The sequence below is a fragment of the Megascapheus bottae genome, unplaced genomic scaffold, assembly GCF_031878675.1.
Source record: "Megascapheus bottae isolate mThoBot1 unplaced genomic scaffold, mThoBot2.hap1 HAP1_SCAFFOLD_50, whole genome shotgun sequence".
NCBI classification, from domain to species: Eukaryota; Metazoa; Chordata; class Mammalia; order Rodentia; family Geomyidae; genus Megascapheus; species Megascapheus bottae.
Genome location: NW_028327837.1, coordinates 111,416 through 133,818, shown reverse-complemented (window position 1 = coordinate 133,818; position 22,403 = coordinate 111,416). Strand labels below are relative to the sequence as shown.

Sequence of the window (22,403 nt, the reverse complement as noted above, 5' to 3'; positions counted from 1 at the left end):
AAATGCTCCTTTAGTAGGTCTACCAAGAGCCCCTGTCCCTTGGCCTCCAACTGTGCTTTCCACAGGGATTCCAGGCAAGCAGCTCCCATGGTCCTCTGGGCAGGAGGGGCGTGTCTAAGCGCGGGTGGGTGGGGCCGTGGGGCGGGGCTTGGATGGACTGCAGTCCACCTGCAGGCTGCCAGCCCAGCTGGTAGGGGCATCCTCACTGAGCTCTGAGGGAAGGTCAGTTGAGCAAGAGCCAGCCGAACTCTGCTAAACCATCTGGAAGAAGATGGGTGAAAACCAGCTGGTTGCCACGAAATAGCTCTTGCACCCGCAGCACTGATCTCACAAACTTGGCCAGGATTTCTGTTCTTTTTGGTTCTTTCCATCTTCTTGTTAACTGAAGATAAGAGCTTCATACCCTTTGCAAACCAAGTTCAATTTGCACTGCAATCCTCAGATCTCAGCTTTCTGGGCAGCTAGAATTACAGGTGTGAGCCATCAATGTCCTGCAAAGCCTCTCCTCTTTAGAAGTTCACTCTCAGGTATTTGTTTCACGAATGGAAACTTGATTTCCAACATCTACCATTGCAAAAGCATGTGTTAACTAATAAAAAAATTTATCAGGCACCGAAAACCTCTCACCTATTCTGTCTAACAAATCTAACTAAAAGTAGTGATTTCCTGTCAGATATTTACATTGTCATAATTCTTGGGCATGTATGCCAGGACTGAGACTTAAACTCAGGGCCTTGCATTGTCCCTGAAGTTTTTGCTCAAGACTAGTACACTAGTGGTTAATTGGAAATAAGGGTCTCATGGAATTTCATGCATAGACTGGCTTTGAACCTCGATCTTCAGATCTCGATCTCCTGAGTAGCTAGGATCACAAACATGAGCCACCAGTGTCAGGCAATTTGATTTCTCTATTTCAAATAAATGAGAGTAGCTGCTTTCTTGGGGTTAATAATTTATCAGTAATATTTTACAATCTTTTTGTACAAACTAGGACTACAATTAATTCTCAATGTGAAAACACAACAGTTGTTGATTCCAGTGACTCACAACTATAATCCTTGCTACTCTGGAGGCTGAGGATAGTGGTTCAAAGCCTACCTCAGCAGAAAAGTCCATGAGACTCACATCTCCAATTAACCAGAAGAAAAGCTAGGGGTGAAAATGTAACTCAATTAGTAGTGAACTAATGTTGAGTGAAAAAAGACAAACAAGTGCCTTAGGTCCTCAATTGGTGCCACATTAAGGAAAGAGTAGGAGGAGGGAAAGAATCAGGAGGAGAGAGAAGAAGACGGTGAGAGAGAGGGAAAGGGGGAGAGAGAGAAGGAGAAGGAGAGGGGAGAGATACAATTACTGAAATTCAAAGTCTTCTTTTCAGTTTCTCTTAGTCTGCTGCCAACCTGCACTAGCCATCTGGCTGCTTTACCTGAGTCTCCCTTCGGGAAGAACTATGTGAGAAAGAGAGTAAGAGGCCTGGGAGGTAGCTGAGTCATGCCCAGAGAAGCAATCCAGCTCATTCTTGTGGACTTTGGACACGATCTTTACATTCGAATTTGACATCTTCCTACCTTAACCCAAAATATCACTCACACTATCTGCCCATATGCGTAAAGTTTCTCACTTGCCATTTACAAAATAACTGGAGCCTACCAGTAAATTTTGATCTTATCTTTATAAAGACATTACTGTAAGTTGCCAAATGTAAAAGTCTTACATCTATTTAAACCATCAAACTACAGCTGCTAAGGAAATGTACTTAACATGTAAAACACAGGAGGCCTGAGGTGTTATAAGCTGTAAGCATACTATTACACATTCTAAAGCAGCATATGAAGGCAAGGACAGTTTTATTAAAGAATTTCTATATTAGGGGAAGCATTCACTGAAATCTAGCTGTTATTTTTACAGCACATCATTAGCCAAAGATGAGTTAGTGATAACCAAGAATCATTTATGAGAAGTGTGTGTGTGTGTGTGTGTGTGTGTGTGTGTGTGTGTGTGTGTGTGTGTGTGTTTCTTCCTGGGAATCAAAGTCCTGGCCTTGTCCTTGTTTACCATAGGGCTTCACCTACATTTCTATTCATGACATTTTTGGGGGGAGGGGTAGCAGTGCTGGCACTTGAGCTCAAGGCCTTTTTATTCACCTAACATGTCCATTTTTCCATGATTGCCTGAGTCAAGGATTAAAGCAGTTTTAGAATTTCAGATGTGAATTTTGTTTTTCAACTTGAAAGAGAAGCAGTAAAGGCTGGACTGTGGTTTGGAAAGAAATTGATAAGTCTTCCCCAATCCAATGTAAGTTCTGTAGTTAAGCACCCCCTGAAATTTTCATTTGATTTCAATGGAACTAATTGTACTCTGTCATGCTATCTGTGGCTGGTGGCTATTGTGTAAATGAATACAGATTGTACCACTTTCCCTATCTACCAGGGTAGCCTTCCTTCTCTCTTATGCATTTGCAAAATGTCCTCAACAAATGAATGGATAGAAAGATGGATGATGGATGGAGAAATGGATAATGAATGATTGTCTGTATGGGAGGATGGAGAGCTGAATGGACGGATGGGTGGTTATGAGGTATGAATGGATCAATAGGTCAGTGCGTGAATGAACAGCCTCAAATGTGCTTAACAAGGTTGCTAGTGCTGAAATTAGTATGCAATTTCTTTTCTTTTCTGATATTTAGTTCAATTTTTGGTAGGGCCTCTGTGTGCTAGGGAGTCTTTACCACACAGCTGTGCCCTCAGCCCAAAGCACTGCTTCCTGTCATCAAATTCCTTTGTATAATATCTTGTTGCATGTAGCAATTTGAGCATTCTTGGTGGGTGCTGAACAGCAGACATTATTCTTGGCTTGGAAATACCTACCCATTTCTTTCCAAATCCTTTCAGTCCTTACTGATCCTACTTTCAAATGGAAAAGCGAAATTCACATCTATGATCCCCAAACCAACTGAATTCCTGACTGAAGGGAGCAGGAAAAAAAATGGACATATCAAGTGAGGCAATATGACTTTTTTTTATTAAAAAATAATTTTATTTAACAGGAATTAAACAATGTACAGAAAGAAAAGGTGCTGGTATCAAGATCTGTTTGTGTTCCTTCCCACGGCTTTCTGGTCTTCTTCAGCCATCGTGAGGCGCTTCTGAGCCCCTTCATCAGCCTCCTTGCCTGAGCGCTCCAGGACATGGCGAGACCGAGCCTTGTCCCACTGACGCATTTGCTCCGCAAAGGCATCGCGTCCCGAAGGCGCTCTCGTTCTCTCCACCCGTCCTCTGATTCTGCTTTCGGTGTCCGTTCTTCATGCTCCCCTGTCTTCCTTTTCCTTTTTTTAGAAATGTCTTCCTCTTCTTCCTCCTCCTCATCACAGTGCTTCTTCCTGGGATGTTTCCGTTTTTTACGCTTTTTTCTGGAGGCTGCTCTTACTCAGAATCCCACTTTCCTCACTGCTCTCTTCACTCTCTTCCAACAACTTGTAAGATCTGTTCTTCTCTAGCAGGGCTCGAGCCTCCCCTCTGCGACCCTAGCTGGCTTTTCTACCACCGGCTTCCCTGGTACCTTGTGCCACAGCTGGATGGCGAAGTCCCGCGCGGGCGCGCTCAGGTCCAGCGCATCTTCCAGGTGCTGCAGGAACTCCTCCGCCGAGGCCTAGCGCTGCATCTTGGCCATGAGGAACCCCTGGAGGTGCCGCTGGCTCAGCCCCAGCACCAAGTGCAGCACCTCCTGCAACCTGTGCTCCTGCTCAGTCGGCTCCTCCATGGCCACACACGCTCTTGGCTCCCAGCCGCGCAGCCCGCAGAGCCCAGGCTGAAGCTCCAAGCTTTGGCTCTGCAGCCAAGCTGCCTCACAGGTGGGATTTAAACCGTCTCACTAACCGAACCGTCTTCTGGCACCGCCCGAGTCCAGACAGGATTTCAGAGTTATATTCTGATCCTGGATTAATTCCACCCTAAACGGGGTGGGAGCCTGGGGGTAGACTAAGGATTATGCAAATTGTCAGCGGTTTACTGTTTAGCTTTAGTTTGGTAGGGGATGCAGAGTACCTGGCTTCTTGGTGATTAAGAGTCCATCATTATGGTACCAAGTGAATAAGAAAAAATAGAGAAAGCTATTCCCTTACTGGCATGCTATCCAAGGTATTAGATTACTATGTTGGGTGTAAATCCTGAATTTGTTACTTTACTAATTTTTTGATATATCTAATTGTCCAAACTTCTAATTTCCCAGGAAAATAGAAGTAATGATAGCACTTGAATTATGAGGACTAAATGAATTTACTATTGAAGAGCTTCTAGGCAGTGCGATTTATTATGATTGGGCTCCATAAATGTTACTATTTTTAGAATTATCATGAATAACTCTCTAAAGTAGCTACCGAAGTATACTAATAACTTTGCTCTTCTATGATATTGAAAAGTCTATTTTCCTTTTTAAAATTTGTGTGTGCATGTGTGCATATGTATGTATGTGTGTGTGTGTGTGAGAGAGAGAGAGAGAGAGAGAGAGCAAAAGAGAGAGAGAGAGAGGGAGACAGAGAGAGAGAGAGAGGGAGGGAGAGAGAGGGGGAGAGCCCATACATGCGGGAATGTACCTGGGTATGTGCCCATTATGTGCTTGAACTCAGGGCCAGGGCACTATCATGAGCTTTTTGGCTCTAGTGTAGTGTTCTACCACTTAATCCACTTCTTACTTTTTTGGGGACGTGATTAACTGGACATCTGAATCACATACATTCCTGACCAGGCAGTCTTTGAACTGGGATCCTCAAATCTTAGCCTTCTGAGTAGCTAGGATTACAGGCATGAGGCATTATCTCCCAGTTGAAACATCTTTGGAAAATCTTTTGTGCATTACATTTAATTAGTACATTATATTTAATTAGTGGTTTCAATCGAACATGTCACTTTCTGAGTGCAATGCATGTTGATCCATGCCACGCCTTCAATCATTTTTCCCAATTTCTCCCAATCTTTTCCATTTCTCAAGTTACCTAGGTCCATTTTGATATAAAATTCCTCACTCTTCCTCTCTCTCTGGATCAATCTGATGTAGGGCATCTGAGCTGTTTCCTTAACATGGTTGTATAGTAATTAGTGCATCAATGAACATGGAGGTATATATATATATATATATATATATATATATATATATATATATATATATATATATATCTTTATTGTATACTGACTTTCAGTCTTTTGGATAAATTCCCAAGAGGGTTACTGCTGGAACGTAAGTAGTTCTAAATACCTATCTTACCTGAAAACTCTTTTTAAAATTTAAAGAGCTTGTAACATAGTGTATTGGAAATAAATTATTTTCACTATAGACTATTAGAGGTAGAATGATGTAAATTATATGCATATTTTTCTAGCAGTACTTTTTTATTTTTCTACTGGTCATGGGGTTTGAACTCTGGGCCTGGGCACAATCCCTTTGCTCTTCAGCTCAAGGCTATTGCCCTGGCCCTTGAGCCAGGGGCCACTTCCGGTTTTCCTAGTGGTTAATTGGAGATAACAGTCTCATGGTATTTAGTACCCTGGCTGGCTTTGAACCCAGATCCTCAGATCTCATCCTCTTGTGTAGCTAGGATTACAGGAGTGAGCCACCACTCCTGGCTTTTTTGTAGCAATTCTGAAAAATGGATACACAGGGAAGAAAGAAAATGAGTTGAGAGAAGAAGGCCAGTAGTTGTGGAGACATACAATTGGTAAATTCATAAACTAGCCAATTCAAGATTATGATGTATGTACATATGTATACATGCATTGATGAGTTCATAGAAACATACACACTCTGAAGACAGGTTACTATTACCAATATATAATTTATTTAATAAACATACAGAAAATTTAAACAGTGATGGGTATAAAGATAGTGTGTTTGTCACTGAAAGACTTCTTCAAAGAATATATCTACAGCAAAGTCTGGACGATATATGTTCCATGTCTTTTCTTTATGTGGATTGTCCAGGTCAGCTCGTGTTAAATAAAGTCTAAGGACAGGAAAAAAAGTCATTACATTTTCTTTTAGGGCTTACAGTATGTGATTGTAGTTCTTAATGTACTATGTTATTTCTCTTCTCGTTTTTTTGCCCTTATGGTTTTTCTCATGTTGTTACTGTGTGTGACTTGCTACCTGGTATATTGTATACACATTTATTTGTTTATTTGAAACAGGGAAGGGAAGGGGGAAAAGAGAGGACTGGGAGGTGGAGGAGGGGACAAAAGCATGAGAAGGGGTACAATTATATGAGAAGTAATGCACCTACTACCTGACGAATATAACTATAATCCATCTTTACATTCTCCCGACATTAAAAAAAGAACAATAAAACCAAAACAGAATAGTCATCCAATAGCACACCCTTGTTTACAAAGAGACTTGCTGGCTGCAACCAGGATTTAAGTCCTACTTGTCTTCATTACTTAGCCCATTCTGCCTCTTTGGAATGACATAAAAGACCTTAATCTTCAGAAACAAATTGATCAGTCACAACATGCCTGTTAGAGAATTACTGACACCCACATTGAGCATATTATCTAAGTGTTTTGTAAAACTTTTTAAATTTCATTTGTCAGGTAGTAGGAGGTGCAGGTCTTCTCACACATTAATACACCTTCTCATGTGTTTCTCCCTGTTTCCCTCCACCCACCCCCTTCCAATCATGTTGTTTCGCCCCTTTCCCTACTTCAAATAAACAAACAAACATATATTCTAAGTGTTTATAATTAACAAAAGTTACTAAGGGGCTGGGAGTTTGGCCTAGTGTAAGAGTGTTTGCCTAGCATGCATGAAGACCCAGGATCAATGACTCAGTACCACATACATAGGAAAAGCTGACAGTGGTGCTGTGGATCAAGTGGTAGGACTCTAGCCTTGAGAAGGCCAAAGAACAGTGCAGAAGCCATGAGTTCAAGCCCCAGGACTGTCACAATAATTACCAAGACATAATTGGGTGTATAATGAAACCTCGTAATTAAATAGTGTTCTGGGTTTTTTTTTTTGTATTTGTCTTTGTTTACATTAATGTCAGTAGTGGGGTTTCTACTCACGACCTTGAGTTCTCAATAAACTTTCTCTGCTCAAGCTGACCCTCTCTTACTTGAGCTCCAGTTGCATTTCTGATTTTTCAAGGACTCATTGGAGATAAGTGTGACATAGACATAGCCTGCCCAGGCTAGCTTCAAACTGTTCCTCAGATCTCAGCCTCCTGTGTAGCTAGAATGACAGGTCACTGAGCCACCAGTGCCCAGCTATATCGCCCTGAATCGGTGAAATGATGTTTTTGTCTAAGCCACAATCTCATCAGTGTAAAAAAGATTTATCAAGGGCCGGGAGTTTGGCCTAGTGGTTAAAGTGCTTGCCTAGCATGTATGAAGACCCGGGTTTGATTCCTCGGTACCACATACATAGAAAAAAGCCGGAATTGGGCGGGGAGTTTGGCCTAGTGGTTAAAGTGCTTGCCTAGCATGCATGAAGACCCAGGTTCGATTCCTTGGTACCACATACGTACAAAAAAGCCAGAAATGGTGCTGAGGCTCAAGTGGTAGAGCTCTAGCCTTGAGAAAGTCCAAGGACAGTGCTCAGGCCCTGAGCTCAAGCCCAGGACTGGCAAAAAAAAAAAAAAAGAAAAAAGCCGGAAGTGGTGCTGAGGCTCAAGTGGTAGAGCTCTAGCCTTGAGAAAGTCCAAGGACAGTGCTCAGGCCCTGAGCTCAAGCCCAGGACTGGCAAAAAAAAAAGATTTATCAAGCAAGGAAAAAATGATACCAATTTTCCAGAAATGACTACAAAAAGGAGGATCCAATGTTCTTATAATCTCCAATGAGATGATGGTGCTGGAAAGGACAAAGCTATCCTTTAGCAAGAACCAGTTTGACAAGAAGCAACAAGTAAACACCCTGCCTTTGTCGAGGACTTTGCTCAAGAGACAGCTGGACACGTAGGAAAATTGATAGAATTTTTCCTTTAAATGTAGAGTTTACTCTTTCCAAAATCAAATTGTATGTGAGTTACAAATCTGTAGAAATGAGGCTTTCTTGCTGCTGTCTTAATAGATTTGAGGTATTATCAGGCCCAGTTCAGATTTCAAGAGAAGTCTGGCACTGGATGTAACCAGTACTATCCAGCACCTCTTCTGGCTTTTTCTATGTATGTGGTACCGAGGAATCAAACCTGGGTCTTTGTGCATGTTAGACAAGCACTCTACCACTAGGACAAACTCATGGCCCAAGGTCTTCATTCTCCTCCCCGCCCCCCCTCTCTCTCTCCCTCTTTCCTCTCTCTCTCTCTCTCTCTCTCTCTCTCTCTCTCTCTCTCTCTCTCTCTCTCTCTCTCTCCCTCTTGGTGGGTCATGGGGCCTGAGTGTTGTCCCTGAGCTCTACAATCCAAGAATAACACCCTACCCTTAACCCAACCCCTATTTCCCTTTTCTAGAGGTTAATTGGAGATAAGAGTCTCAGGTCCTTTAGTGCCCAGGGTGGCTTTGAGCCTTAATCTTTTGATCAGGCTCTTGAGTAGCTAGGATAATAGGCCTGAGCCACCTCCCCCAGCTCCAAGGTCTTCATATCTATCCTCACACTTTTATGAGGACATGGCAACAGTCATTTCTGCCTTGATGTGAATGATCTAGAAAGTGTTTTTCTTTTTACCACCACAGGTCAATACTCCTGAAAACTGAGTCTTTGTAGGTTCAGGAATGAGTTTCTAGATAAAGTAGTAGGTTCTTAGCAATAATACATCATTCAGTCATGAGGAAACCTTTTCAAAGGGGAGGTTAACCAAACAATGCTTTTGAAATTGTTAATACTTCTCAGGCCTTAAAACTTCTGTCCTACATGGAAATGTGCCTACAGCAGAAGAAAGCCAGCTAAAGCCTCCCTAGACTAATCCCACAATCATGACCCAATAAAGTGACATCCACTTAGACCTTTTATATTCCAGGAACCGGGTAGATGTACACTTCGTGAGAGAACTTGATCATTATTATGATCTGGGTAATTGCCTCTTCACTGACACATTGCCTTATGGTAGGGGATAGGAAATGTTTGCTTAAGCAATTCTTTATTTTTGTAGAAAATGAGCTTAGTATAGTAGGCAAAGGAATTGCCAATCTGTCTTACAATCTGTCCTTACCTGTTTTTCTCTATGAGAGATGTATGGAACCACATGAAGAATGCGCAGTCATCATAATAGTTTGGAAGCTTCTAAAAACACATGATTAAAGAAAGAGGTGATTTGTATAATAAAATGGATACCAAAAACTAATAATTGCATTGGGGTTGACGTTCCTTCCTTCTGCCTTTTTGTGTACATCAATTGCAACATCCTATCTATTACAATGTACTCAGAGGCTTGAAGAGAATACTTTTTCATTAAAAATATAAAGGATCAAAATTACTACAATGAAATAGAAAACAAGTGTTCAGTTGGATTTCATTAAAAGACATAATCAGGGTGAAAAAATATTGCACCAAAATAGAGGGAAACATAGGCATATTTTGTATCTGGATGGGATCTTGTATTCACAATATTTTTAATTCAAAAACTAATGTCTGAAAAACAAAAGCAGATGCAACAAACACCAAGGGTTTGAGCATATACTTCAGTTAGTCAGAGAGTATACCCCAAAGGTGGCAAGCACATGCAGAGCAGAGCTGGACTTCTACTGTCTCACCCACTAGGATCACCAACAAAATTCAGCAAAACCACAGACCACTGGAGTCCTCAGACCTTGCTGACACAAATGCCAAATGGGAAAGCAATGGTAGAAAAGCGTCTGTGGGTTTCTCAATAAGTTAAACATAGAATGACCATTTGGCACCAATTCAACTTCAGGGATGTTTTTATATGATTAATATAGACAATGATCTCTCAATCTGATTAGAACACCACTAAAGAATCAACTAAAGACCTATGTTTACACACACACACACACACACACACACACACACACACACACACACACACACACACACCACAAACATAGTGTGGTGAATTCTTCATCCTTTCTGTTTGCTCTGCTTTCATTTTGACTCTGTTAGGCTGGAATACCAGAAGCAGGGCACAGCCACCCCCAACAGTTTCCAGTCTCTGCTACCTCTCAGTTCCTCAGTGGGAATGAGCTAGACACTTGTCTCATGCACCCATTTTCTAGTGATCACCTGTCTATGTGAAAGCAGGTACAATGCACTTGACCTAGTGACTCCATACTACCAGGGACCTCTGAAGATATGTCATAGTGACTACTTGTGTTACAGCACCTTGGACCACAATGAAACCTCCCATGGAAAACCTGCTAAGGTCACACCTGGCACCCAGGAGAATGTTATTTGCTTCTAAGGTTGCCTTGTGTCCCTCCACTGGTCAGGTATCAGTTTCCCCTGGATGGCTCCCCTCCATCCACTGGCCCTGCAAGATGTGCTGCCTTTCCCTTCTCTGTCATAAACTGCTTCTCTTATTCACTGTGTTGTGTTTTCATGCTTTGTTGGTGACTTATGTAATAAGCATATACAACCTGCTCTATTCAGGGTTTTCCTAGAGTGATTAATTTGGTAGAAAGTCAGACAGCAGATATAGGTCATCTGTGAGTACAAACAAGCTTCCTGTGAGGAGCATCCATGGTCACCAGTGGGCCAATTAGACATGAAGCCACTCCCCACCAGGGTAAACAATCATCCTGTGAAAGACACACTGTACAGCATCCACAGCCATTTCACCTGGAGCTCCATCACAACAAAGCTGGAATGTATGGTCCTGTCCAGAGACAGAGTCCTTGAGAGTCAGCCCAAAGACCTAGTACTCACATCTATTTCCATAACTGACAGCTAGTTTGAATAATTAGGCATCAATATTGGTGATGGCTAGCTACACAAGAAGCTGAGATCTGGAGGATCAAAGTCAGCCATGGCAAAAAGTAAAGTATTGTTTCCACGTTAACCAGCAAACAAACAGGCTGGAGGCATGACTCGAGTGATAGATGTTTAGCCAAGCAAGTAAACCAAGCAAAAATCCAAACCAAAGTATGGCCAAAAACAAAACAAACCAGTAATCAATAATTTCCTCATTTTTCACAAGCATGCCATCCCATCTTAACCCTTAATAATCACAAAACTAGCTCTCATCAAGACCCCCTGCACCAGGGAAAAAAACCACAGTGTTTGTTTAGAGACACTAGCTAAGCAAGAATTCACAGTGGTTCTGTTATCCAAGGGGAAACATTGAAATGGAGAGACTTCCCAGGTGGTCACTTGCTTCAACATTCACATTCATATCTCAGAACCTAAGACTGCTCAGCAGTGAGCAAGCAGGTAATGAAGGAGAGCATACAGAACACATGGAAATTCTTACTGAGAGTAGGAATAGATGATTTCATAGAAAATCATTATAGTCATATATGACACTCAGACATGACATGTACGGCTGATCCATTAAAATTACACAGTCATACTAATGATAGCAAGTCAATAGATAATTATGGACAGGAAAGTAAAATCTCCCTCACATTTGGTAAACACACTGATCACGACGTGTTTAAAAGATAGACAACATAACTGTAATTACTCTTATGGAAAGCCAACAATGTCGGGTTCTTTTTAGCATCTTTGCTTTCATACTTTTCTCATTTGATAAGTAACAGATATCAAGTGCTTACAATTCAGAAGAAAGTGATCAGAAATATTTTAAATATATACAAGAAATCCTGATGACTTTGTTTTGTGTTTTCCTCCCCTTCCCGAGACATGCATTTTTATCTGTCCTTTATATTTTAGGGAACTGCAGCAAAGGAAATCGCAAACCCAGACCAAACAAAAGAGCATACAATCATGCAGGATACTTGAGGACTCACCGAAGAAGAAAATTTTACTTTTATATCATCACATAAGTCCGGACAGTTGGGCACCAAAAAGATTGCTCTATTGGTATCAATATCATGGACAACCTGTTAATGAACACATGGAATTAGGAACTCAAAGTGTTGCCAGCGATTAGTATTCTTTTTCACTCATGAAATCATCCTTAATTCATTATATACTCATAATTTCATAGCTCAGTAATTTCATATAGAAAATAGCAGTATTTTTTTTTTCTGAAGTGGTAAAGGTACTGGGCTCCAAATGTTTGATAGCTATCTTAAGACTACACTTGAGAAGCAAAGTATTCATTTTTGACAAGTGTCTTTTTGTTTATTGTAATGTATAGAGGGATTACAGTTATATTCACCAGATAGTAGGTGTCTTACTTCTCACACATTGATACCACCTCTCATGGTTTTGTCCCCATTTTCCTCTCCCAACACCTCTCCCAATCATATGGTTTCCCCACTTCTCTTTCCTATTTTAAATAATCAAATAAACATACATACAATATACCAGGTCACAAAGTCAGATACAGTAACAATATGAGATTAACCAGAAGGAAACTAAACAGAAGAGGAATAACGGAGTGCATTAAGAGCCACAATCACACAAGATAAAGCTCTTGTTTCAATATCCTAGAGATCCTTTCATTTAGTCTCATCCTATATGACCAGGAATTTCTAATGTAATACACATGACTGTTCTATGTGAATCATCCGATTTTTATATTCTTTTAAGGATGCACTTTAACTTCAGTCTGAAACAGTATATTGATGTTCAAGAAGCAATGAATAATTGACCCCACTTTCATGACAAATATTATGTTGCTGATGAGGTCAATGAGCCATTCCAGTGAATGGAATGACCACAAACAGGTCAAGTTTGGGGATTAACAACTATGAAATCATCCCATGTATTACTCTGATATTCATATACCATCATAGAATAAGAAGAAAGCTATGCTAGGCTTCAAGAAACATACCCACAGAAGACTCTCACATGATTTTCAAGTTTTCAGGAAGTTTTCTACATACAGAACAATATGAAAATAATATATTGTTTTCAAGCTTTATAAGGAAGTGTGCAAGTGTGTCCTATGGGAGGGCAGTATACAGCAGAAAGTTTGAATAACAAAGCATATTCTAGAAAGTAGAATTTCAGTTGGTCATTGGAGGATTTTAATAAAGGAGGAATAATATAGGCCTGAGAAGAGAAACCAGCAAAAATATCACTGAAACTGAGAATTTTATTCCATGTGCCAAACAGATGAGTCAGTCTTCTCTAATGGGAATTTGTAGGTCCAGATATTGATGGAAATAGCTTGGCTACACTAGGGTTGTTACGGATTCAGAGCTTAAAATCCAGGAAAATAAGAATAAATGTGGGCTAAGAATTGATGGGATCAGTGTCCCATGTGACAAAGTGGTTTGAAAATGGTCACTTTTTACACTGATTTGATAACTCATAGATTAGAGATTAAATTCAAATATATTACCTAAACCTCACAACACACTACACTTGTGTGCATGTACAGAAGTTACAACAGGAACCTGGGAATCATTCTGAAAGCTTCCTTTGGGATTAAAAAGGAAATTAGCCAATTTCTCCTGGAAAAGGTGCACAGTCTTGAGAATTTCTTGAACATTTCAGAAATGGCTGTGGGTAAAGAGGCATCTCCTCAGATATGCTGTCTCTACTGCTCTCAAGGTGACATCCAACAAAACGTCTCAATGACAGTCACTGAGCCCATTGCTGAGTGGACAGATTCTGCATCACTCTTTGAACCTATGACTTTCCACTTCCACAAGTGCCAAGGTGACCTTCAAGAACACTGCATTTGAGAATGAGAGCTTTGTAATAAATGATCAAAATGATCAAAAGGAAGATCATATGGCAAATACTGACATGATGTATGCATTTAAAGCCTCGAGTAATTCCTGGGGACATTCTTAGCATTTGTGGGCACAAGTGAATTCGAAGCAGCACTAAACTGAAGCACAGTTTGACAATATCTTTCAGAAACTGTTTGGAACAAGGCTCTGCTTTGCATCTGAACTAAGCAATGCCAACTGGAATGGTGACAGAGGGCAAGAGCTGTCTCTTTTTGGTGAATGTTACTTTGGGGAAGACCATCATGCCACTTGACTGGGAGCTTTGACACAAACATGAGAATTCTCATTCATGAGCTTTGGCTCACCGTGCAGGTTTGGCGAGTACAAGTAAATACAGTCTTGTGCTGCATTATTATTTCAATTTTCAGGTCTGCTCCATTACCTTCTCCTACTCCTGCATAAAAGTGAAAAAGAAAACGTGTATGTTTGTTAGAGTACAGAGCAAAATGTCTTGCCAGTTAACTCAATGGAGAATAAAGAGAGAAAATATTGGCCTACTAAGGTTGTGGGTTTAGTTAATCATTTGATCTTGCATAGAATTTGTCCTTTACAAATGGTTTCTGCCTCTTAAAGCAGTTCACAATATTGCAAAGAAAGAGAAAAATCATTATATCTTAATCTTCTACAAGATAAATTCTTACTACATCACCATTCCAGGAAAAAAAAACATTGGGAGCTTCCAGAATTTCTTGCTTATGAAATGCTACCTTTAGAGTTCTATAATAATAATCTAAATTTAATTTTCTCTAAGTCAAATTTATAAATCAATATCAAGGATAATATTGGTGAGGTATACCCAAACATTAGAGAGAAATAGTTCTATGCCATTTTAGCTTATACTTTTAGTATCTTAGGTGGTTACACAAGTGGGTTTATATTAACCAATCAGTTTATAAGTACAATATATCTTGATGGATATATCAACCCCTATCCTATCTTCTCCATTTCCCTAGGTTCATAGGATATATGTTGTTAAATATTATGGCTGCATTCCCCTATTCTCTCCACATTAATCTAAATTCCTCCTCTATATAGACATAAAAACCTATGACTCTATAGACATAGTTTTATTTCATAAATTAATGTGTTTCTATGACATACAAACCTTAGCTTCATTGTGATTAAGTTCTAAATACTAAGTCCCAGTGATTGTAAATAGAGATTGCCTCCTTGAACACTTGTATGTTAAACTTGTCATTTAAAAGATGATGTAAAAATCAACGTTAATAAATTCTTTTTTTAAAAAAAGAAAAGGTTAAAAAAAAACTAATGGGTTGTCAGCCTGACAAAATGAGTGTGCTCAGGAAAACAACCAGGGAATCATTGGGAGAATTCACCAAAGTCAGGCCTTAGGTTTAGCTTCTTTAACCAGTTTGTGCAGAAATTTGCTGGCAACCCAGCAGGAGGTGTGACATTCCATTGGAGTTACTGAGAGATGAAACTGCTGCCACATATTCTGTTCTGCCTGATTCTACCACCACCCCACAGCCGTTTCCTGAGAGGACTGGAACCAAAAACTCTTGGTGATGGGACATTCTGTGCTAAACTCAAAGTCCCCTAGTTGGTTCCAGCCATTATGGTGACTCTGGATGGGTGAATTTTCCATCCAGTGCTGAACAGCCTAGATGAGGGAAAGGCTAAATGGGTATGAGGACTATGGGGCCCCCAGAGGAACCGTAATCCCCACTCGAGGGATATGCATCTACCGTTGACCGGTGTAGAGCATTTGCATGAGGTGCAGCTAAGACTGCGAGGAGACAGCCTAAACAGCCCTCAGTCTCGGGGTCTCCTGAGGGACACGCCCAATAGCATGGAGGTTGGCATCTATGAAAACCATTCCCCCGCAAAAAGATGCTTGGCCTCAGCAGAAAGACAGATACATGAGCCAGTGGGTCTTGCTTCTTCCTCAACATGGCCTCCATTCTAGGAATCAGGGCCTCTGTCCCCCCTCTCAGGTTAACACCTACCATAATTCAGATATTGCCTAAATCCTTGCCCCTCACTTATTTCAAGATGACGGGAGGAGATCGGGGACATTCTCCCCCTCCCTGAATTCTTACTGTAAGAATGTGCTTGCATCTTGTAAGTAGGTCACTAAGCAACACATGCCTGCTTGCGTTGATATGCAAACATCCTACTACCTGGCCTCTACCCCAAGCAAACATCCTACTACCGGACCCCCTCCCCCGAGCAGTTCCTATACCCCAATCCCTCTCCTGAAGAGGCATATAAACCCTTGTGTGAAAAATAAATTGGCAGCTTGATCAGGATGCTTGTCTTGCTGCCTTCTTCATGTCTCCTGTCCCTTTCATTCCTCCCTCTAGGTTCTTGGCCCTAGTTGATGTCCCGCTGGATGGGACACCCTTTCACTTTGGAATATTTATAATTAATTGGGGATAAGTGTTTTCTATCTGGGTTGGCTTCAAACCACAATCCTCAGTTCTCAGCCTCCTAAGTAGCTAGGATAACCAACGTGACCCCAGGGTGTGTGACCTTTTCCTCAGTTCAAATGGCCCCTCTTCCTTTAGCCTTTCCTCCAAGATCTGGTTTCAGAGTCCACAATGAAGATTTTCCTTTCAACCTTGCCTATTTCACATTAACATGAAGCATGTCTGATTGGGTTTTCATCTTGCCTTGTTTTGGTGTCTCTTAATTTCATGGATCAAACACTGTCATCAGAAAGATTTCTGATGGAAACATGGCTTTTGCTGCACTCTCCTCTCCCTTGTTCCAGTTGTCCAACTGCTTTCTACTGATATCCTCTAGCAATAAGCCACTGAAATGCACAAGTACAATGTGCTAAGCCTTTATTTTCCTCACATTTAAACAATTTACATCACACAAAGGAATTTCATCCTTGAAAAATACAGACAAAGCTGGGCTCAGTGGCTTCCATAGTAACCATAGCCCTTAGTGTCTGAGATCTGAGGATCAAGGTTCAAAGCCAGCCTGGGCACAAAAGGACCCGAGACTCTTATCTCCATCTAACCTCCAGAAAACAGGAAGTGGGGCTTGGCTCAAGGGTACTGCAGAGCTTAGGGACAACACCGAGGAACAGGGGTAGGGTCATAGCCTTGAGCTGAAGAGTTCAGGTACAACTCACAGGTTGGGCTGGAAACCCATGATCCCCCCATGCACCCACCGACAAAATACAGACAAAATGAAGTGAAAATTCTCTGTCTCACCTTCTTCTACATGTTTAGGTTTCTAGCTCTAAATAAATAACCTCTTTCACTATTTTTCTAGGCCAGCCTGGGTAAAGAGAGACTTCATCTAGGAAAAGAGTAGAGTGGCCCAAGCCTGTAGTCCCAGTTGTGGGAAGACTGAGATGGAGACCCCAGGGGAAAACTTTGGAGAACTGGGTGGTCTGTGCCAGTCTTTCCAGCAATATTGGGAAGTCTAAAGCAGACAGTCTGATTTCTTGGAAACAGCACCAACTTGGCAGTTGCTAGAGGAGTCTAGTAGAAGAACAAGTTCTCCAAACCTGTTCTATGTCCATGGAGATTCAGGTGTGAGTGTCAAACAAGGGCAGTCAGGGGAATCCAAGTGCTGCCCTCTAGGAACCTTGTCTGTACTACCTAAACCTGGCCTGCAACAGAGTCTAACTTTTGTATTTGCAAGTAGCAGAGTTTGAAGTCTGGGTCTTGAACCTGCTCAGCTTGTCTAGCTGACACTCTATCACTTGAGGCATGCCCCCATTTTGCTTTTTTTGGTTGCAATTGGAGACTCAGAGTGGCTTGGGATGGCTTCAAACTGTGGTCCTCCACATGTCAGCCTTCTCAGTAAGGAGGCTTTTAGGTAAAGAGCCTTGAGAACCCCTGCATTGTAGTTGGTTTTTTAAAATCTAAGCACTTATTTGTCTTTTCTGCTCACAACCCAGCTGAATGCTAGCATATGACCTGGCCAAAGGTGGCAACAAATAAAATAAGGCATCCTGATGGAGAAGATAGTGAGGAGATGCTTAGAGGAGGAGGAAAGAGAGAAAAGACTATAGTTCTGAGAAGAAAGGGCCGCTGGAAGGACTGGCCAAGAAAATGAGGCAGGGCCAGCAATGCTGAGATGAACCATGAAGGAGAAATGAGTCTGAGAAAGAAGGACTCTACTGGGTTCTTTAATCTTCTCTTCTCCTATGGAAAAAAAAATCTATCCTAGGTTGAGACAAGAACATCGAGAACAGAACGCAAGGGGTAGAACCTCCCCTCAAGTGGAAATGGGTAAGGGAATAAGAGAGGCATCTAAGGAGAGCTCAAGAGGAAGAAGGTCACATGCATTGGCACTTAGCTGTGATGTAGGATCATTTGCATAACATAAGCAAAACCCTCCCAAATAGTGGATCGCACATCCTCTTGTCTTCTCCTTCCTTTCTAAAGCACTTACCTTGGATGGAGTAAATCACAAACTTCACAATTTTAAGAGGTTTTTTCCCTGGCATTTCCTAGTTCAACACATTCTTCAAGATGTCAAAGTAGTGGACATAGCGACTCTGTAAAGCAACAAAAGCCTCCACTTTAGTGGGAATGCCAGATGTAAAGTCAGTATCCTAATTTCCTTCTCTTTTTCAGCTTGTGAACAGCAGTAAGAAAGGAAGACAACATTTAGAATGAGCCCTTACATTATCAACATTCTTATGTGTTTTCCTCATTGTGGAAAAAGAGCCCAGCTGAGACTTGCAGACAGTAACATGGAAAGAACAAGCCCTTGCTTCTAGGCTTGCTTATGACCATGAGAACAGTGAAGGTGCTGAAACAGCGATGACACAATCTGTTGTCATGCACTAGAGAAAGGACTATGGTTTGGGAGATAGTTCCTCATCAGGAGGAATGACATCTCCACATAGCTGCACTAGATGATTCTGTACCATTAGTGAGGGGTCCTCTACAGAGAAGAGATTCTTTATCTGCCTTTTTCTCCAATATGTTTTTTTTTGGTAAGGGAACCTTTCAATACTCTTTGGCTCCTAGCAAGTTGCTCAAACAGGATTTCTTAGAATTCTCTTTGAGAAACTCCAGATGTCTGATGATGAACCAACTGAGAAGAGTTCATAAAGTGAACTGCCACATTTCCAATTAGCAAAAGCACTTGTACTGCATGCGAGTGGCTGATGTCTGTAATCCAAGCTACTCAGGAGGCAGAAGCTGAGAGGACTGAAGAATAATGCCAGCCAGGGCTGAAAACTTTGAGATAATCCATCTCTATATACTTAGCCAGAAGTTGAGCTAGAGATCTAGCTCACTTGGTAAAGTGCCACTTGTGAAGAGTTCAAGCCTACTGAGCACCAGGCCACTGAGTTTAAGCCCCAGGGTGGGCAAACAATGAAAGGGCAATAGTGAGAAAGATGCCTGAAAATGCAATAGGGCAATGCAAGATGCAATAGGGCAGTGCTGTACCACTTCGCATCTCCAACTCAGGCTGTTTTGGTTCTTCATTAGAACTAAGAATGAAAGGATTTCCTGCTAGGGCTGGCTTTGAAACACCATTCTCAAATCTCAGCCTGTATCTAGAAATACAGACAGGTGCCAGTCATCAGTGTCGGGTAGATGCTTTGCAGTTGTTGGATTTTTTTTTAGAGTGCATATGTTGGGTGTCATGCCAAACTTCTTGTGAGGTAAAAGGACCTGATGAATAGAATTTCCTTCAAAGTAATCCTGGTTGAGGAAAGAAGAGTAGGAAGGGTGACCCAGGGTTTGAGAAGAGTGGGGAAGGAATAAACAAAGCATGACTGTAGGTTGGGATGATGATTGTAGAATGCACTGTATGGTTCCATCTTTGTGTGTTAGAATTTGGATATGAAATGTGCACTTAAAAGGCTCATAGATGGAAGGCTTGATCCCCAGTATACCAGCAGCGTTCAGAGGTGGGTATGGGGAAGTAATTATATTATGAGGCTTTTGACTTTATCCACAGATTCATTCAGTGAGGGCTTCCTAAATTTAAAGCATTAGTAGGAGGTGGGGAAAATGTTAGGAGTTGGGGCCTCATGAAACCAAAGAAGTCACTGGAAGGATGGATCATGTCGAAAACCCTTCCTTCTCCTCAGCTTCCTGGGAACCTTGAAGTGAGCAATCCTTCTCCACAATACCCGCCTCCTTGACATGATTGTTCAGTGTCAGTGTAGGCCCAAAGCAATGGGATCAAGTGGCCTTAAAGTAAATCCTGAAACTGTGAGCCCAAATGAATCTTTCCCCACTTTAAGTTCTTTGGTCAGTTATTTTTTTTATAGTGACCAACACTCCAATCCAATATAATTGGGATTTTTCATATTTTCATAATAAAGTATTATCAGAGGAAAATAGGACAACAGTGGATAGTTTAAACAATGTTAAAAATATGGAATGAAAGTATATGATAATGTCTGCTAGAACAAGATTTGTAAAATACTTATTTTCCCAGTTCATTCTGTTTTCTTCTTTCATACTCCCACTATCTCTGTGTGCCTTTATCTCTCATTCTTGGTCTGAGGCTCTCTCATTCTTTCTCTTCTCTGCACTCTTCTTTCCCCTACACTGGGGTCATCACAAAACCATCCTGGCAGTGTTCTAAAGACCTTGAATTGCTCATTGCCTTAGCAAAAACTGGTGAAGGATCCAATCTCTCTTTCTAGGGAAACCAATGGCTAGTAGATCATCTACTAGCCAGAGATCATCTTCAGGCATCAGAAAACCTCAGATATTTGACCTTCCTTTTTGGGAGGGGACTCAATTCTAGAAGCTGTAGGGAATAAAGAATAAGAAATGGAATGTGTGATGCTCTGTTGAGAACTGTTGGGAGCCAGAGTGGAATCAAACTGTACCTTGATTTGCATCAGACAATTGCTTTATTGTCTTATGGTTTTCTGGCCTTATTCTGTTTAAATGACCTGAGATTTACCATATGAATGTAACACCTGGAAGTTCCCTGGTTTCAAGAAGGGATAGAAGCCTTGAGTTGAGGATAAACGGGGCTGCAGTCTTTACCTGGGCTGCAGACCTACCAACCCCATGTGTTTGTCTCTTCTATTTTTTCCAGTCCCTGCCCCATATTTCAGGAACCCCAATTTGCTGCCGGTAGGCCCCGGCAGAGAACCAGGCCAAGTAGCCTATGAGGCTACAGATGTGGGCCTCCAAAGATCAGGAAATGGTTAGGAGTCACAAGTCCTCTGCCATCATTGATTGTTAAAGAAGGGTTACAGATGCGACCAGGCTAAATGTGCCACTAACATCTCCCCATAAATAACTTTGTGACAAGAGAAACTTACTTGGGAAGGAGTTTCTACTCCTTGAAACTGACTGCTCACATTCCTGTCAGTTCTGCGCTCCCCGAAGTATTCAAGGCTGTCCTACAGAAAAGGGGTTAATACAATCACAGTGCTTATCTGTCCTCTTTGGACAGAGCTACTTATGAACTTTCTTAGTTCCTAGCTTTTTAAGTGGCTAAGATTACAGGCACAAGTCTACAATGCCCACCTTTCCTTTGATTCTTTTAAAAATTACTTTATTATTTTTTGAAAGGTCTTTCTAGCTCCTTTGCCAAATTACTGATTAGCTCATTAGTTTTGGGGAGATGTTAATTTTTGAGCTTCTTGAATATTTTGGAAATTAGGACTTTGTCAGATATATTGTTGGTAAAGATCTACCAGTCTGTTGGCTGTGTTTTTAGTTTAGCACCTATGTTCTTTGCTGTGCAGAAAATTTTTATTTTGATATAATCACATTTGTCAAGTCTCTCCTACTTTCTGTGGCCTTGCCACTATTTCAAAAAAGTTCCTGCCTATGCCTATCAGTTCTAATATTTCTCCTACTCCAAATTGCAATAGTTTCAATGTTTCAGGCCTGACTTTGAGGTCTTTAAATTCATTTGAGTTGATATTGGTGCATGGTGATAAACAAGGATCCAATTTTAATTTTCTACATATGGAAGTCCTAATACCAATAATTGAAAAGACTATATTTTTCCATCACACATTTTTATTGTGCCTAATTTCTTTATATATATATATATTTTTTTTTTATTAAGATGCTGGAGGGGATGTGGCCAGGAGGGATCATTATTACACAGTTGGTGGGAGTGCAAACTCATTCAAGCATTATGGCAGCTCCTCAAAAGACTAAACATAGAGTTCCCTTATGACCCAGCAATTCCACTACTTGGCATTTACCCAACCGTCCAGAAACAAGGACATACTAAAGCCACTAGCACAAAGATGTTCACTGCAGCACTATTTACCATAGCAAAGATATGGAACCAACTCTGGTACCCTTCGATTGATGAGTGGATCAACAAGATGTGGTATTTTTACACAATAGAATTCTATGCTGCTGTCAGAAAGAATGACATCACTCCATTTGGAAGGAAATGGAAAGACTTAGAAAAAATCATATTAAGTGAAGTAAGTCAGACTCAAAGAAACATATACTCAATGGTTTCACCTATTTGTCATAATCAGTAGAAACCTTGGGCTCTCCTAGCAGCGATTTGCAATAGAGCAAAACCTAGATACATAAGGACATACAGTATGTCGCTAAATGAAAGGACTTATAGGAAATAGAAACAAAAGCCATAAAATGAGTGATTTTTGTCCTTAATGTACTATGTTATCTCCCATTTCTTTTGCTGTCCCTTGGTTATCTCATATTTTTATAGTATTTCACTTTGTTATCTGATATATTGTATATATGCG

General features: G+C 41.0%; 1 protein-coding gene across 1 annotated transcript in view; it reads right to left on the bottom strand.

Moving 5' to 3' along the window:
- Positions 1-5,804: 5,804 nt before the first annotated feature.
- The window catches only part of LOC150039036 (phosphatidylinositol 3,4,5-trisphosphate 3-phosphatase TPTE2-like), a 29,623-nt gene continuing 13,024 nt past the window's right edge, over positions 5,805-22,403 (bottom strand). The window contains exons 5-10 of the mRNA XM_090328057.1: positions 20,982-21,062; positions 18,125-18,230; positions 14,053-14,141; positions 11,846-11,938; positions 9,133-9,203; positions 5,805-5,992 (exon numbers count right to left, since the gene is read on the bottom strand). Of these exons, the coding sequence (XP_090184183.1) occupies positions 18,183-18,230; positions 20,982-21,062 (129 nt within the window). The 3' untranslated portion in view covers positions 5,805-5,992; positions 9,133-9,203; positions 11,846-11,938; positions 14,053-14,141; positions 18,125-18,182. The remainder of the gene's footprint in view (positions 5,993-9,132; positions 9,204-11,845; positions 11,939-14,052; positions 14,142-18,124; positions 18,231-20,981; positions 21,063-22,403) is intronic.